Source organism: Tachyglossus aculeatus, chromosome Y4 (genome assembly GCF_015852505.1).
Source record: "Tachyglossus aculeatus isolate mTacAcu1 chromosome Y4, mTacAcu1.pri, whole genome shotgun sequence".
NCBI classification, from domain to species: Eukaryota; Metazoa; Chordata; class Mammalia; order Monotremata; family Tachyglossidae; genus Tachyglossus; species Tachyglossus aculeatus.
The window spans coordinates 3,642,765-3,659,208 of record NC_052096.1 but is presented as its reverse complement, the minus strand read 5'-3'; the positions used below and the strand labels follow the sequence as shown (position 1 = coordinate 3,659,208).

General features: G+C 57.5%; 1 protein-coding gene across 1 annotated transcript in view; it reads right to left on the bottom strand.

The window, feature by feature from the left end:
* The window catches only part of CHD3 (chromodomain helicase DNA binding protein 3), a 46,711-nt gene extending 31,295 nt beyond the window's left edge, over positions 1 to 15,416 (bottom strand). Inside the window, exons 1-2 of the mRNA XM_038769088.1 lie at positions 15,170 to 15,416; positions 151 to 263 (exon numbers count right to left, since the gene is read on the bottom strand). Coding sequence (XP_038625016.1) covers positions 151 to 263; positions 15,170 to 15,416 — 360 coding nt within the window. The remainder of the gene's footprint in view (positions 1 to 150; positions 264 to 15,169) is intronic.
* Between the last annotated feature and the right edge of the window lie 1,028 nt (positions 15,417 to 16,444).

Genomic DNA, 16,444 nt, shown 5'->3' with positions numbered 1-16,444 from the left:
TCCGGACCAGGGATTGTGGAGGGGCGGGGGGGCCCCTTCCGAGCTTGGATGTGGGGAAATCGGATGGTGAAGTATAGCAGAGGGGGTCGCCTGCACTAAGCTCTGCCTGCCCTCCCACAAGGCCGTCCCCCACCCCGCCATTGTACTCACAAGTTTCTTGCGCTTCCGGGGTTTCCCTGGCTTGTTTTCTTTCTGTTTCCTCGGCCCCCGTTTCCTCTTCTTTACGCCCAGAGCCCCAGCGGTGAGCCTGATGTCCTCTTCATCTGCGGGAGTGGTGGGGAAGACAGAGGACATCTATGGGTCGGGATCCAGGCCCCCCCCGGCCCCTCTCCCCTCCCGGGCCCCCAGTTCCCCTCAGGGACCCGGGGATCTGGGCCCTCTGCCCTGGGTGAGGACGGGGAAGGCCTCGCGCCTGGAAGAAGCCACGTTGGAAAGGGTCAGCGGGGGAGCACCGCCGGGAAATCCCGCCTCCCCTCCCGCTCGGGGAGCCGGCTTCGGGCCACGGGCTCCGGCTGGAGCGGGTCCCCGGGGTCCCTGCCAGGGGAGGCCGGCCTCCCTCCTGCCAGCTGGCGCCCTGCCCGGCCTGCGGGAGTGAGAGAGACAAGAAAGAGAGCGAGCGTGCACGAGAGCCGTGCCCAGCTGCCGGCCCGGCCTGACCCCAAGGCTGCGGGGGAGAGGAAGGAGGGAGAACACACAAGACTTGACAGCTCTCTGTGCCTGTGGGTGTGGGGGACACGAGACCCCAAGGGCAGGATGCCTGAGTTCCTGGGGGAGAGGGGGGGCCTGGGCTGAGGGACAGCAAAGAGAGCGCAGGGAGGGGCAGACCCAGGCACCTGGTTTCCTGAGGCGAGTGGGAGATGGTGGGAAGGTGGAGGTGAGTGCGGGAGGGCTAGTGGCGGGAGAGGAAGGGGAAGAGAGCCGGGGAAGCCCCTTGGCCTCCGTTTCTGTTTCCCCAGTGGTTCCCTCCCTCCCCCCCCGCCCCCTGACCCTGCCGTGCCCCAGCACCTCCAACTGCCCTGGCCCCTGTGGGAGAGGAAGGGAAGCCCTCAGCTGGTCACTTTCACTTCCAGACTAAAGGACCCCAGCATCCGGGCCCCTCGCTCCCCTTCACCACAGGAGAAACTCCTGTTTCCGTTACTACTATCGGCGACGCATACCTGGGCCCTCCTCTACGGCCAGCGCCATCAGGGTGGGAGTCCCCAGGGCCCCAGTACTCCCCTCCACTCCCGGTTCCTCTCAGAGACCCTAGCGTCCGGCCCCCCCGCCACCCCTATCCGCCAGGCTCTGACCCCAGTGGCCCGTGACCCAGGGCCCTGGTGGCTTCTAGAAGCAGCTTGGCTTAGTGGAGAGAGCCCGGGCTTTGGAGTCAGAGGTCATGGGTTCAAATCCCGGCTCCGCCAGTTGTCAGCTGTGTGACTTTGGGCAAGTCACTTAACTTCTCTGGGTCTCAGTTACCTCATCTGGAAAATGGGGATTAAGACTGTGAGCCCCCCCCATGGGACAACCTGATCACCTTGTAACCTCCCCAGCGCTTTGCACATAGTAAGCGCTTAACAAATGCCATCATTATTATTATTACTGGGAGCCTCCACAGGGCTCCCCCTTCACCACAGGCGAAACTCCTGTTTCCGTTACTACTATCGGCGACGCATACCTGGACCCTCCTCTCCAGCCAGCGCCATCAGGGTGGGAGTCCCCAGGGCCCCAGTACTCCCCTCCACTCCCGGTTCCTCTCAGAGACCCTAGCGTCCGGCCTCCCCCCAATGCCACCCCTATCCGCCAGGCTCTGACCCCAGTGGCCCGTGACCCAGGGCCCTGGTGGCTACTAGAAGCAGCTTGGCTCAGTGGAGAGAGCCCGGGCTTTGGAGTCAGAGGTCATGGGTTCAAATCTCGGCTCCGCCAGTTGTCAGCTGTGTGACTTTGGGCAAGTCACTTAACTTCTCTGGGTCTCAGTTACCTCATCTGGAAAATGGGGATTAAGACTGTGAGCCCCCCTCCATGGGACAACCTGATCACCTTGTAACCTCCCCAGCGCTTTGCACATAGTAAGCGCTTAACAAATGCCATCATTATTATTATTACTGGGAGCCTCCACAGGGCTCCCCCTTCACCACAGGCGAAACTCCTGTTTCCGTTACTACTATCGTCGACGCATACCTGGGCCCTCCTCTCCAGCCAGTGCCATCAGGGTGGGAGTCCCCAGGGCCCCAGTACTCCCCTCCACTCCCAGTTCCTCTCAGAGACCCTAACGTCCGGACCCCCCCGCCACCCCTATCCGCCAGGCTCTGACCCCAGTGGCCTGTGACCCAGGGCCCTGATTGCTACTGGGAGCCTCCACAGGGAGAGAGGCCCGTCAGAGTTGGCTGGGGCTGGGGAGGGGGTCTCGGGGGCAACGACCCTTCCTGACTGGCTGAGAGGAGGGGCATCCACACCGTGTTCACAGAGAGAGACCCAGAGACCCCTTCAGAGATGTCCCAGGCCCAGGTGCCGACACAAAAGTACAAACACCCGCGGGGAAACATTTACGAACACACCCCCGACAAACACACACCCACAACATTCTCACGCGCGTGCACCCATCCCACAACACAAGCAGAAATGCACACCATCACACGCCATCCGCGCAAACGCACTGCCACACATATGCAACGACAAGGCCCACAGTGACTGTCTCCCAGACACGAGGACTCACACACTGCTTACGTACAAATGCAGACGTCCACATAACTACCCGCTCGCCCACACACATACCCCCCTCTCTGCTCCCGGGGTCAGGCATACATAAAGCGTGGCTCAGTGGAAAGAGCACGGGCTTGGGAGTCTAACCCTGGCTCCTCCACTTGTCTGCTGTGACCTTGGGCGAGTCACTTAACTTCTCCGCACCTCAGTTCCCTCGTCTGTAAAACGGGGATTAAGACTGTGAGCCCCAGGTGGGACAACCTGATTACCTTGTACCTACCCCAGCACTTAGAACAGAAAGCGCTTAACAAATACCACCATCGTTATTATTATACAGACGTACGTCCTGTCCACATCAAGATTCATTTGTTCATTCATTCAATCGTATTTACTAAGCACTTTCTGGGTGCAGAGCACTGTGCTAAGCCCTTGGAAAAGTGCAATACAGCAATAAAGATCCTCATCATCATCATCATCACCAATCGTATTTATTGAGCGCTATGTGCAGAGCACTGTACTAAGCACTTGGGAAGTACAAATTGGCAACATATAGAGACAGTCCCTACCCAACAGTGGGCTCACAGTCTAAAAGGGGAAGACAGAGAACAAAACCAAACATACTAACAAAATAAAATAAATAGAATAGATATGTACAAGTAAAATAAATAAATAGAGTAATAAATATGTACAAACATATATACATATATACAGGTGCTGTGGGGAAGGGAAGGAGGTAAGAAGGGGGGGATGGAGAGGGGGACGAGGGGGAGAGGAAGGAAGGGGCTCAGTCTGGGAAGGCCTCCTGGAGGAGGTGAGTTCTCAATAGGGCCTTGAAGGGAGGAAGAGAGCTAGCTTGGCGGATGGGCAGAGGATGGGCATCCAAGATGCACACACGCAGAGGGGCCGTAACTGCCTTTGGCAGGCTCGCTTCATGGGGGCCCATGATGAAGGCTGCCCACCCCTTCAGCCTCATCCCCAGCCTCCTCCCTGCCTCCCCTCCTTGGGCCTGGGGCTGCCGTTGGTCCTCTGTGGGTTCGGCGCCCGCGGGCCAGGGTGGGCCAGACAGACACCCGAGGGCTCAGAGGCTCAGACTCGGCTGACGCCCAAGTTCGTGGGAGGCCCAGCCAGTTCTGGGCTCCCCTTCCCGGCCTCCAGCACTGCCCCAACCAGCTGGACCTGTCCCACCCGCAGCTGAAGCGCCAGGGAGAAAGAGGCGGGAGAGGCCAGCCGGGCCTGGAGGCCCCCCCACCCCATTCCCAAAACCCTGGGGCCACACTTTCTCATTCATTCAATCATATTAAGCGCTTACCGTGAGCAGGACACTATACTAAGCGTTTGGGAAGTGCTTTGCATATAGTAAGCGCTTAGTAAATGCCATCATTATTATTAACGTATAGAGACGGTCCCTACCCAACAACAGGCTCGCAATCCCAGTCTCCCCTCCCACCCTGCACGCTGCAACAGTGGGCTCACAGTCTACGTCCCCCTCCCACCCCAACTCAAGTTTTTGTTTTTTGGGGGGGGGCTTTTGATTTTTTTTAATGGTTTTTGTTAAACTTTTATGATGGACTAGCCCCTCTCCATCCCCCCCATTTTACCTCCTTCCCTTCCCCACAGCACCTGTATATATGTATATGTGTTTGTACATATTTATTACTCTATTTGTTTATTTTACTTGTACATATCTATTCTATTTATTTTGTTTTGTTAGTACGTTTGGTTTTGTTCTCTGTCTCCCCCTTTTAGACTGTGAGCCCACTGTTGGGTAGGGACTGTCTCTATATGTTGCAAACTTGTACAGTGCTCTGCACACAGTAAGCGCTCAATAAATACGATTGATGATGATGATCTACTAGGCCTTCCCAGACTGATTTATCTATTTTACTTTGTTAATATGTTTTGTTTTGTCGTCTGTCTCCCCCTTCTAGACTGTGAGCCCGCTGTTGGGTAGGGACTGTCTCTATGTGTTGCCAACTTGTACTTCCCAAGCGCTTAGTCCAGTGCTCTGCACACAGTAAGCGCTCAATAAATACGATTGATGATGGTGATCTACTAGGCCTTCCCAGACTGATTTATCTATTTTACTTTGTTAATATGTTTTGTTTTGTCGTCTGTCTCCCCCTTCTAGACTGTGAGCCCGCTGTTGGGTAGGGACTGTCTCTATGTGTTGCCAACTTGTACTTCCCAAGCGCTTAGTCCAGTGCTCTGCACACAGTAAGCGCTCAATAAATACGATTGAATGAATGAATGCTCCAAACAAAAGGGAAATTAGGGAAGACTTAACAGGCCTCAAGGCCGTGGTTTCCCTTTCTAGGACCCAGGCCCCCTCTGTCACCCTGCTTCCCCTCAGGGACCCAGGGTCCTTCATCATCATCATCATCAATCGCATTTATTGAGCGCTTACTATGTGCTGAGCACTGTACTAAGCGCTTGGGAAGTACAAATTGGCAACACATAGAGACAGTTCCTACCCAACAGTGGGCTCACAGTCTAAAAGGGGGAGACAGAGAACAAAACCAAACATACCAACAAAATAAAATAAATAGGATAGATATGTACAAGTAAAATAAATAAATAAACAATAAATAAATAAATAAATAAAATAAATAATTAAGCAGAGTAATAGCAAGGGTCCTTGCTCCCCTTCGACGGGTTCTCACTTGTGGGAGAGGAAGGGAAGCCCTCAGCAGGTCACTTTCACTTCCTGACCAACGGACCCCACCATCTCTCTATGTTGCCAACTTGTACTTCCCAAGCAGTTAGTACAATGCTCTGCACACAGTAAGCGCTCAGTAAATACCACTGAATGAATGAATCCGGGCCCCTTGCTCCCCTTCACCATAGGAGAAACTCCTGTTTCCCGGGGAGCTTACGGCCCTTCTGCGTGTGTGTGTCTTGGATGAAGATCTTTAGTGCTGTATTGCATGTCTCCAAGCGCTTAGTACAGTGCTCTGCACCCAGAAAGTGTTTAGTAAATACGATTGAATGAATGAGCGAATGAATCTTGCCCTGCCCTTTCTCTCTTCAAAACCCAAGGGTCCAAACCGCGAGGTTAGGGGGCTCACCCTTCCGAGACCCAGGACTCCAGCCCTTAGCACAGTGCTCTGCACCCAGAAAGTGTTTAGTAAATACGATTGAATGAATAAACGAATGAATCTTGCCCTGCCCTTTCTCTCTGCAAAACCCAAGGGTCCAAACCACGAGGCTAGGGGGCTCACCCTTCAGGGACCCAGGACTCCAGCCCTTAGCACAGTGCTCTGCACCCAGAAAGTGTTTAGTAAACACGATTGAATGAATAAACGAATGAATCTTGCCCTGCCCTTTCTCTCTTCAAAACCCAAGGGTCCAAACCGCGGGGCTAGGGGACTCACCCTTCTGGGACCCAGGACTCCGGCCCTTAGCACAGTGCTCTGCACCCAGAAAGTGTTTAGTGCTCGACGTGGCTCAGTGGAAAGAGCCCAGGCTTTGGAGTCAGCGGTCATGAGTTCAAATCCCACCTCTGCCGCTTGTCAGCTGTGTGACTTTCGGCAAGTCACTTAATAATAATAATAATGGTACTTGTTAAGCGCTTACTATGTGCAAAGCAGTGTTCTCAGCGCTGGGGGGATACAAAGTGATCAGGTTGTCCCACTTTGGGCTCACAGTCTTCATCCCCATTTTACAGATGAGGGGACTGAGGCCCAGAGAACTGAAGTGACTTGCCCAAAGTCCTACAGCTGACAATTGGTGGAGCCAGGATTTGAACCCATGACCTCTGGCTCCAAAGCCCGTGCCCTTCACTTCTCTGGGCCTCAGTGACCTCATCTGTAAAATGGGGATGAAGGCTGTGAGCCCCACGTGGGACAACCTGATCACCTTGTAATCACCCCAGCGCTTAGAACAGAGCTTTGCACATAGTAAGCGCTTAATAAATGCCATTATTGTTATTATTACGATTGAATGAATGAAAGAATGGATCTTGCCCTGCCCTTTCTCTTCAAAACCCAAGGGTCCAGAGTCCGAGGCTAGGGGGCTTACCCTTCTGGGACCCAGGACTCCGGCCCCCGCCCCCTCTACACAGACACACACACACACACACACATACAGAGCCACCTCTCGGTCCTCCCCTCGGGACTCCGGGGTTCCCCACAGCTTCAATCAATCGTATTTATTGGGCGCTTAGTGTGTGCAGAGCACTGTACTAAGCTTCTAGACTGTGAGCCCACTGTTGGGTAGGGACCGTCTCTATGTGTTGCCAACTTGTACTTCCCAAGCGTTTAGTACAGTGCTGTGCACACAGTAAGCGCTCAATAAATACGATTGATTGATTGCTTGATTGACCGGCCGGCAGCGCCCCCAACTGGCTCCCAGAGGAGGGAAATCCAACCAGCGCCGCCCTCCCTGCCGGTCAATCAATCAATCAATCAATCAATCGCATTTATTGAGCGCTTACTGTGTGCAGAGCACTGTACTAAGCGCTTGCGAAGTCCAAGTTGTTAACATATAGAGACAGCCCCTACCCAACAATGGGCTCACAGTCTAAAAGGGGGAGACAGAGAACAAAACCAAACATACTAACAAAATAAAATAGAATAGATATGTACAAGTAAAATAAATCTTCATAAAATAAAACAAGTCTTTTAGACTGTGAGCCCCAAACCAAACATATTAACAAAATAAAATAGAATAGATATGTACAAGTAAAGTAAATCTTCATAAAATAAAACAAGTCTTTTAGACTGTGAGCCCCAAACCAAACATATTAACAAAATAAAATTAATAGAATAGATATGTACAAGTAAAATAAATCTTCATAAAATAAAACAAGTCTCCTTTAGACTGTGAGCCCACTGTTGGGTACAAGTAAAATAAATCTTCATAAAATAAAACAAGCCTTTTAGACTGTGAGCCCACCGTTGGGTAGGGACTGTCTCTGTATGTTGCCAGCTTGGACTTCCCAAGCGCTTAGTCCAGTGCTCTGCACACAGTAGGTGCTCAGTAAATACGATTGATTGATTGATTGCTAAATAAATAGAGTAATAAATATGTACAAACATATATGCAGGTTTCCCGGGGAGGCCGCTGCTCCCTGATCCCGGGGCAGTTGGGGGGCTCCCGGCCTTGGGGGAAGGAGTGACATCGAGGGAGGAAACCGGCGGGGGGGGAGAGGACGGGGTACCCGCCCCTCCTCAGCATCGGAGCAGGAGGCGGCCATCAAAGCCACCGGGGCACTGTTTGCACTCCTCCGTCTGGCCCGCCACTCTGTTGGCCCGGCCTCCTTCCCCTCATTTCAGGGGGAGGAGGGGAGGGAGTTGGCCCACCTCCTCCCTCCCTTTTATAAGCTTGTCATCAATCACACACAGACACACACACACACATATATTTTTTTTTCTTCCCCGAATTTCCCTCCCCCCTTTCCCCTCCCCCCCAACCACCATAATAGGAACACGCACATGCGTGCTGGGAGGAGAGGGTGGGTTTGTATTTTTCTTCCTTTTGCTAAGAAACTACTAGAATTTTCCATGAGGCCCTCCCCCCCCCCCCATCACCATATATATTTCTATATTCTTTGCAACAGGAAGGAAAGGGGCCAAGGGGTGGGGGGGAAGGAAAAGAAAAGAAAGAGCGAGTTTTGAAGTCTTCCCCCTTCCTTAAGAGGCCCCCCAACCCCTCAATCCTTACAGATTTCTTCGGGGGGGGGGGGGGAGGGATCTGGACGGGTCTTAATTCCCGAACAACGGATGTTGGGAGGGGGAGGACCGAAAAGTTGGGCCAGAGACAAACGTGGTGGTTTGAATCATGAGTGAAAAAGCCATTTTTGAAATAAAAAAAAAAAAAGCCGACCATTTCTCCTTCGAGACAAGGAGTCCGGAGGGGCGGGGGGGGAGTTTGGTTTGTTCGAACTAGGCACCTTACCTGGGAACATGCGGTGCTAAAAATACATTTTCTGAGGGCTTTTTTGCCACTGAAAGTCATTTGAGGAGGTGTATCTGGGTCAGCTGGCTGGCCCAGATGGGGAAATAAAAATTGTGGGAGGCCGGTGGGGAGGTCATGGGGGCGAGGGAAGGGGGCAGTTGCAGATGAGTTGACTAGCCAACCCCCCCAAAGAAATGTAGAAGAGGGTGTCTGGGAAGCCAAAGTGCCACTTCCTCAGCCTTCTCTGCTCATTCTGGGCCAAACAAGTGCTGGGACTCTATCTAAAATGGGGAACAAAGGGGAATTTGGGGACTCTCGTCCCTGCCCCCGTTCTCTTTCGAGAAGAGGCTGTGAAAGTCAAAAGTCTCTAAGAAACCTCCTTTCCTCGGGGGAGGGGTGGTTTCTCCAAAAAGGAATTAAAAAAAATTCTGATTCTTTTCAAAGGATCGATTTTCACTCTCTGGGTCGGGGGAGGAGGGCATTTAGTCACAATCTGCACCTCCCCCTTCATCCCTATCTCACCCTTCCTCCTTTCCTCTATTTCCCTCTTTCTTCTCTCTGACATTCCTGAAGTTTCTCCCTTTTGTTCCTCCCCTCCATCCACCCACCCACCCAGGGAAAGGAACGGTTTCTTCTAATTACACTGTGGCCTTGTTCGCTGGCAACAAATAAAATATCCGTCGCCACGAACCCTACTTCTCTATCACCTCCTCTCTCACCCCCCAAATTACATTCAAACGGTCCGCTTTTGATCACAGCAACCTACGTGGACGACGACGTTGGAAAAGCAGGTCTTGATAAATGCACGGGGACGGATATCGGATGTCAGAACAGTGCTTTGCACATAGTAAGCGCTTAATAAATGCTCTCATTATTATGCTTTTAGGGCAGGGTTGGTGAGCGGGGCAAAAAGGCTGGCGATCTGCCCTGGGACGGATTGGGGGCAGAGCTGCCCGGAGGCAGGGGGATGGAGGGGATGACCAGTGGAATGTATATAATGAGAAACAGGATGGCTGAGAAGCAGCATGGCTCAGTGGAAAGAGCACGGGCTTTGGAGTCAGAGGTCATGGGTTCAAATCCCGGCTCCACCAATTGTCAGCTGTGTGACTTCACTTCTCTGTGCCTCAGTTCCCTATCTGTCAGAGGGGACTGGAGACGGGGAGCCCCCCGTGGGACAACCATATATGTTTGTATGTATTTATTACTCTATTTATTTTACTTGTACATATCAATCAATCGTATTTATTGAGTGCTTACTGTGTGCAGAGCACTGTACTAAGCGCTTGGGAAGTCCAAGTTGGCAACATATAGAGGCAGTCCCTACCCAACAGTGGCCTCACAGTCTAGAAGACTGTGAAACATATCTAGAAACATATCTATTCATTTTATTAACATGTTTTGTTCTCTGCCTCCCCCTTCTAGACTGTGAGCCCGCTGTTGGGTAGGGACCGTCTCTCTATGTTGCCAGCTTGGACTTCCCAGGCGTGCTCTGCACACAGTAAAGCGCTCAACAAATACGATTGATTGATTGATTGAACGACTCGGGTGAGGGGGCGTCATGGGCGGGGGAGAGAAACCAATGGTGTGTCGTTGTTGTCGTCGTCCCCCCCTCGGCCAATCAATCGTATTTATTGAGCGCTTACTGTGTGCTCTGCGCTGTACTAAGCGCTTGGGAAGTACAAGTCGGCAACACCTAGAGACAGTCCCCACCCAACAGTGGGCTCACAGTCTAGAAGGGGGAGGCGGAGAACAAAACCAAACATGGGAGCCGGGAGCAGGGCTGGCGGCCGTGGTGGCGAGGGTGCGGCCCGAGCGAGTGGCCGCCGGCGGCGGCGGCGGCAGCAGCCGAGGCGGGACTTGAGTCCGGTGCCGCTTGGGGTCACGCGGGGACACGGGGGTCACCGTGTCGCCGCCGGCCGCCCGCCCGCCCGCCGGGGTGTGAGGGCCGCCCACGGGGTCACCCACCCCGGGAGCCTGGAAAGGCGCCCTGGCGTCACAGGGGGGCCGGGGGAGGGGCTGGCTGCTCTCCCTCCGGGCCCTCCCCCCCTAATGGGGCGCCCAAACCGGGGGTTGGCGGAGGGGAAGTGTCTCCCGCCAGGGAGGGGTTTGTGTACAAGGCTCGGGCCACCCCCCTCCCTCACAAAAACACAGACAACCCCCCACGTGCCTCCCCCGGCTGAAGGCCGAGGGAAGGAAGGATCCCCTTCTCCCCCGAAGGGCTGCGGGGGGAGGGATGTCGCGGGGTCTGCTCTCCCTTCAGCCCCCCCCCCACTAATGGGGCTCCCAAACGGGGGGCGACTGTCTCGCGCCAGGGAGTGGTTTGTGTAGAAAGCTCGGGCCACCCCCCTCCCTCACAAAAACACATACAACCCCCCCCACGTGCCTCCCCAGGCTGAAGGCCGAGGGAAGGAAGGATCCCCTTCTCCCCCAGGGGCGGCGGAGGGGGGGGGAGATGTCGCGGGGTCTGCTCTCCCTTCAGGCCCTCCCCCCCCCTACTAATGGAGCTCCCAAACCGGGGGCGAGTGTCTCCCGCCAGGGAGTGGTTTGTGTACAACGCTTGGGCCACCCCCCTCCCTCACAAAAACACATACAACCCCCCCCCCCCACGTGCCTCCCCCGGCTGAAGGCCGAGGGAACGAAGGATCCCCTTCCCCCCCCCCCCAGGGATGTCGCGGGGTCTGCTCTCCCTTCAGGCCCTCCCCCCGCGCCCAAACCGGGGGCGACTGTCTCGCGCCCGGGAGTGGTTTGTGTAGAAAGGTCGGGCCACCCCCCTCCCTCACCAAAACACATACAACCCCCCACGTGCCTCCCCCGGCTGAAGGGGTCTGGGTTCGTGAAGGCCGAGGGAAGGAAGGATCCCCCTCTCCCCCGAGGGGCGGCGGGGGGAGGGATGTCGCGGGGTCTGCTCTCCCTTCAGGCCCTCCCCCCCAATGGGGCTCCCAAACCGGGGGCAGCGGAGGGGAAGTGTCTCCCGCCAGGGAGTGGTTTGTGTACAAAGCTCGGGCCAACAGCCTCCCTCACAAAAACACATACAACCCCCCCCCCCACGTGCCTCCCCCGGCTGAAGGCCGAGGGAAGGAAGGATCCCCTTCCCCCCTCCGAGGGATGTCGCGGGGTCTGCTCTCCCTTCAGGCCCTCCCCCGTTAATGGGGCGCCCAAACCGGGGGCAAGTGTCTCGCGCCCGGGAGTGGTTTGTGTCCAAACTCGGGCCACCCCCCTCCCTCACAAAAACACATACAACCCCCCACGTGCCTCCCCCGGCTGAAGAGGTCTGGGTGCGTGAAGGCCGAGCGAAGGAAGGATCCCCCTCTCCCCCGAGGGGCGGCAGAGGGAGGGATGTCGCGGGGTCTGCTCTCCCTTCGGGCCCTCCCCCCCAATGGGGCTCCCAAACCGGGGGCAGCGGAGGGGAAGTGTCTCCCGCCAGGGAGTGGTTTGTGTACAAAGCTCGGGCCACCAGCCTCCCTCACAAAAACACATACAACCCCCCCCCCCGTGCCTCCCCCGGCTGAAGGCCGAGGGAAGGAAGGATCCCCTTCCCCCCTCCGAGGGATGTCGCGGGGTCTGCTCTCCCTTCAGGCCCTCCCCCGCTAATGGGGCGCCCAAACCGGGGGCAAGTGTCTCGCGCCCGGGAGTGGTTTGTGTCCAAACTCGGGCCACCCCCCTCCCTCACAAAAACACACACAACCCCCCACGTGCCTCCCCCGGCTGAAGAGGTCTGGGTGCGTGAAGGCCGAGGGAAGGAAGGATCCCCCTCTCCCCCGAGGGGCGGCGGAGGGAGGGATGTCGCGGGGTCTGCTCTCCCTTCGGGCCCTCCCCCCCGCAATGGGCCTCCCAAACCGGGGGTTGGTGGAGGGGAAGTGTCTCCCGCCAGGGAGGGGTTTGTGTACAACGCTCGGGCCACCACCCTCCCTCACAAAAACACATACAACCAACCCCCCCACGTGCCTCCCCCGGCTGAAGGCCGAGGGAAGGATCCCCCTCTCCCCCGAGGGGCGGCGGGGGGAAAGATGTCGCAGGGTCTGCCCTCCCTTCAGGCCCTCCCCCACTAATGGGGCTCCCAAGCCGGGGGCGAGTGTCTCCCGCCAGGGAGTGGTTTGTGTACAAAGCTCGGGCCACCCCCCTCCCTCACAAAAACACATACAACCCCCCACGTGCCTCCCCCGGAGGGAAGGAAGGATCCCCCTCTCCCCCGAGGGGCGGCGGGGGGGGGGGGGGAAGATGTCGTGGGGTCTGCTCTCCCTTCAGGCCCTCCCCCCTCACTAATGGGGCTCCCAAACCGGCGGCGGCTGAGGTGGGGGGGAAAGTGTCTCGCGCCAGGGAGTGGTTTGTGTAGAAAGCTCGGACCACCCCCCTCCCTCACAAAAACACATACAACCCCCCACGTGCCTCCCCCGGCTGAAGGGGTCTGGGTGCGTGAAGGTGCGTGAGGGAAGGAAGGATCCCCCTCTCCCCCAAGGGGCGGCGGGGGGGAAAGATGTCGCAGGGTCTGCTCTCCCTTCAGGCCCTCCCCCACTAATGGGGCTCCCAAGCCGGGGGCGAGTGTCTCGCGCCAGGGAGTGGTTTGTGTACAAAGCTCGGGCCACCCCCCTCCCTCACAAAAACACATACAACCCCCCACGTGCCTCCCCCGGCTGAAGGCCGAGGGAAGGAAGGATCCCCCTCTCCCCCGAGGGGCGTCGGGGGGAAGGATGTCGCGGGGTCTGCTCTCCCTTCAGGCCCTCCCCCCCCCATGGGGCTCCCAAACCGGGGGCGGCGGCGGCGGAGGGGGGGAGTGTCTCCCGCCAGAGACTGGTTTGTGTAGAAAGCTCGGGCCACCCCCCTCCCTCACAAAAACACATACAACCCCCCACGTGCCTCCCCCCGGCTGAAAGCCGAGGGAAAGAAGGATCCCCTTCTCCCCCGAGGGGCGACGGGGGGAGGGATGTCGTGGGGTCTGCTCTCCCTTCAGGCCCTCCCCCCCCCCCACTAATGGGGCTCCCAAACCGGGGGCGGCGGAGGAAGTGTCTCCCACCCGGGAGTGGTTTGTGTAGAAAGCTCGGACCACCCCCCTCCCTCACAAAAACACATACAACCCCCCCCCACGTGCCTCCCCCGGCTGAAGGGGTCTGGGTGCGTGAGGGAAGGATGTCGCGGGGTCTGCTCTCCCTTCAGGCCCTCCCCCCCCCCCCACACTAATGGGGCTCCCAAACCGGGGGCGGCGGAGGAAGTGTCTCCCGCCCGGGAGTGGTTTGTGTAGAAAGCTCGGACCACCCCCCTCCCTCACAAAAACACATACAACCCCCCCCCCCACGTGCCTCCCCCGGCTGAAGGGGTCTGGGTGCGTGAGGGAAGGATGTCGCGGGGTCTGCTCTCCCTTCAGGCCCTCCCCCCCAATGGGGCTCCCAAACCGGGGGCGAGTGTCTCCCGCCAGGGAGTGGTTTGTGCAGAAAGCTCGGGCCACCCCCCTTCCTCACAAAAACACATACAACCCCCCCACGTGCCTCCCCCGGCTGAAGGGGTCTGGGTGCGTGAGGGAAGGATGTCGCGGGGTCTGCTTTCCCTTCAGGCCCTCCCCCCATAATGGGGCTCCCAAGCCGGGGGCGAGTGTCTCCCGCCCGGGAGTGGTTTGTGTAGAAAGCTCGGGCCACCCCCCTCCCTCACAAAAAAACACATACAACCCCCCCACGTGCCTCCCCCGGCTGAAGGGGCCTGGGTGCGTGAAGGGCGGGGGAACGAAGGGAAGGGTGTCGCGGGGTCCCTCCCGAATAAAAGATTAAAAAAAAGGGAACTCCCCCCTCGCCCCACGGCGGCGGCCGTTCTGCGGCCGCCGGGGTCCCTGCGGTCTCGCGCAAAGCCCCCGCGGCGGTCAGCGGGGGGGCCCCTCATCTCGCTCTCAGCCGCCGCTTCTCCCCACCTCAGACCCAGAGGCTTCCCTCTCTTCCCTCCCTCCTTCCCCAGCGACAGAGGGAAGGGAAGGAGGTAAAAAAAAAAAAAAAAGAACCCACCCAGACACGGCCAACCCTTCCCCCTCCCAACGGCTGCGACCGAGTCGCCTCCGTCCGCGCGCACGGCTCGCGCCCAGAGTTCCAAAGCCGTTGGGGCTCGCGGCGGCGGCGGCGGCGACGGCGGCGGGGGAGGGGGGGGGGTGGGGAGGCTGGACCGGCCCCGATCGCTCTCCGGCCGCGCGCCCCCGGACTCGACTCGTCTCCGGCCGCGCGGTGGGTGCCTCGCGCTCTCCCCCTCCCCCCGCAAACGTTGGCGTCGCGCGCCCAACGGCCTCCGAACGGTGGCCTCGCGCGCGCCCAACGGCCTCCGAACGTTGGGCGCGCGCCCAACGGCCTGCGAACGTTGGCCCCGCGCGCGCCCAGCGGTCTCCGAACGTTGGCCTCGCGCGCCCAACGGCCTCCGAACGTTGGCCCCGCGCGCGCCCAACGGCCTCCGAACGTTGGCCCCGCGCGCGCCCAACGGCCTCCGAACGTTGGGCGCGCGCCCAGCGGCCTCCGAACGTTGGCCCCGCGCGCGCCCAACGGCCCCCGAACGTTGGCCTCGCGGGCGGGAAGGCGGGAAGGGAAGGCCGGGAGGGGGTCGGGGCGGGGGAGGCGGTCTGGTGATTTACCTGGCGGCGGCGGCGGCGGGGGCGGCAAGGGCGGCGGCGGAGGGGGCGGCGGCGGCGGCGGCGGGAAGAGGTGGCAGCCGGGGGGGCTGTGGCGGCCGCGGTCGTGCCTGTGCCGGGCTCCCTCCTCGTCGTCGTCCTCTTCGTCGTCGTCGTCCTCCTCCTCCTCTTCGCCCTCTTCCTCCTCTTCTTCCTCCTCAGACACCACCATCTCCTCCTCCTCCTCTTCGTCCCTCAGAGGGGAAGCCATCCTGCGGCTCTGGCCCCCCCACCACCCCCCACCCACCGCCACCACCACCTCCTCCTCCTCCTCCTCCTTCTTCGTCCTCCTCACCTCCTCCCCCAGCCCCCAAAAAACCCGGGCCACCCCCCCACCATCAACCCCTCCGTCTGAGGGGAGGGGGAGAGGATGGGGGAAAAAAAAAACCCAAAAAAAATTTTTCCTGAGGAGAAAAATCGACGGGGGGGGGGGGGCCCTGTGTGTCTGTGGGGAAGGCTTCCCTCCCCCCCCCCCCCACAGGAGGCAAGAGAGAGAAAACGGGGCCAAAAAAAAAATGATCCCTATATTGTATATATAAAAGTTTTCGACTTCTTCTCCTCTTTTCCCCCCTCTTGTTGTTTTAAATATATTTAAATTCTGAGGGGGGCGCTGAGAAATATTTCCCAGAGCTGAGGCACTAAGATGGCCGCCCTGAAATTATTTTTAAAACCAACCCCCCCCCACACACACAGCACCGCCACCCCCTCCATGAAGAAAGAGAGAGAGCGAGGGAGAGGGAAAAAAAATCCCCTTTTAAAACAAAATGGCTGGCTTAATATTTCATTTTTCAACGCCCCCCCTCGCCAAAATCCCCCCCAAGGCTCCCCCTCCCAGCTCAAAACCTTCTACCCAGAAATCCACAAATTCTCTCTTTTTTCAGAGCTGATTAGTGCACAGATTAATAGAGAGATTTTCCTTGTGTGTGTATGTTGAAGGGGGGGCAACACATGAAGGGTTTCTGCATAAAACAAAAATGGCTGCTGTGAATTATCTCCCCCCCACTCCCCTCCCCAACCTATAAAAAATATTTCGGGGGGGGGCATTAATCAGTACTCATGCTCAGTCTGACATCAGCATAAATTGTTAAAGGTTAACTAGTTAGATACTAGTCCAACTAGATTTTTAAATTTTTTTTCCCTACTAGTCTCTTCTCCACCCCCCCCTCCTCAAAAGAAAAAGCAGGGTTTTTTTTTTTTCTGAATACTTGAGAAGGGAGTGGTTTGATGTGAAGGGGTTTT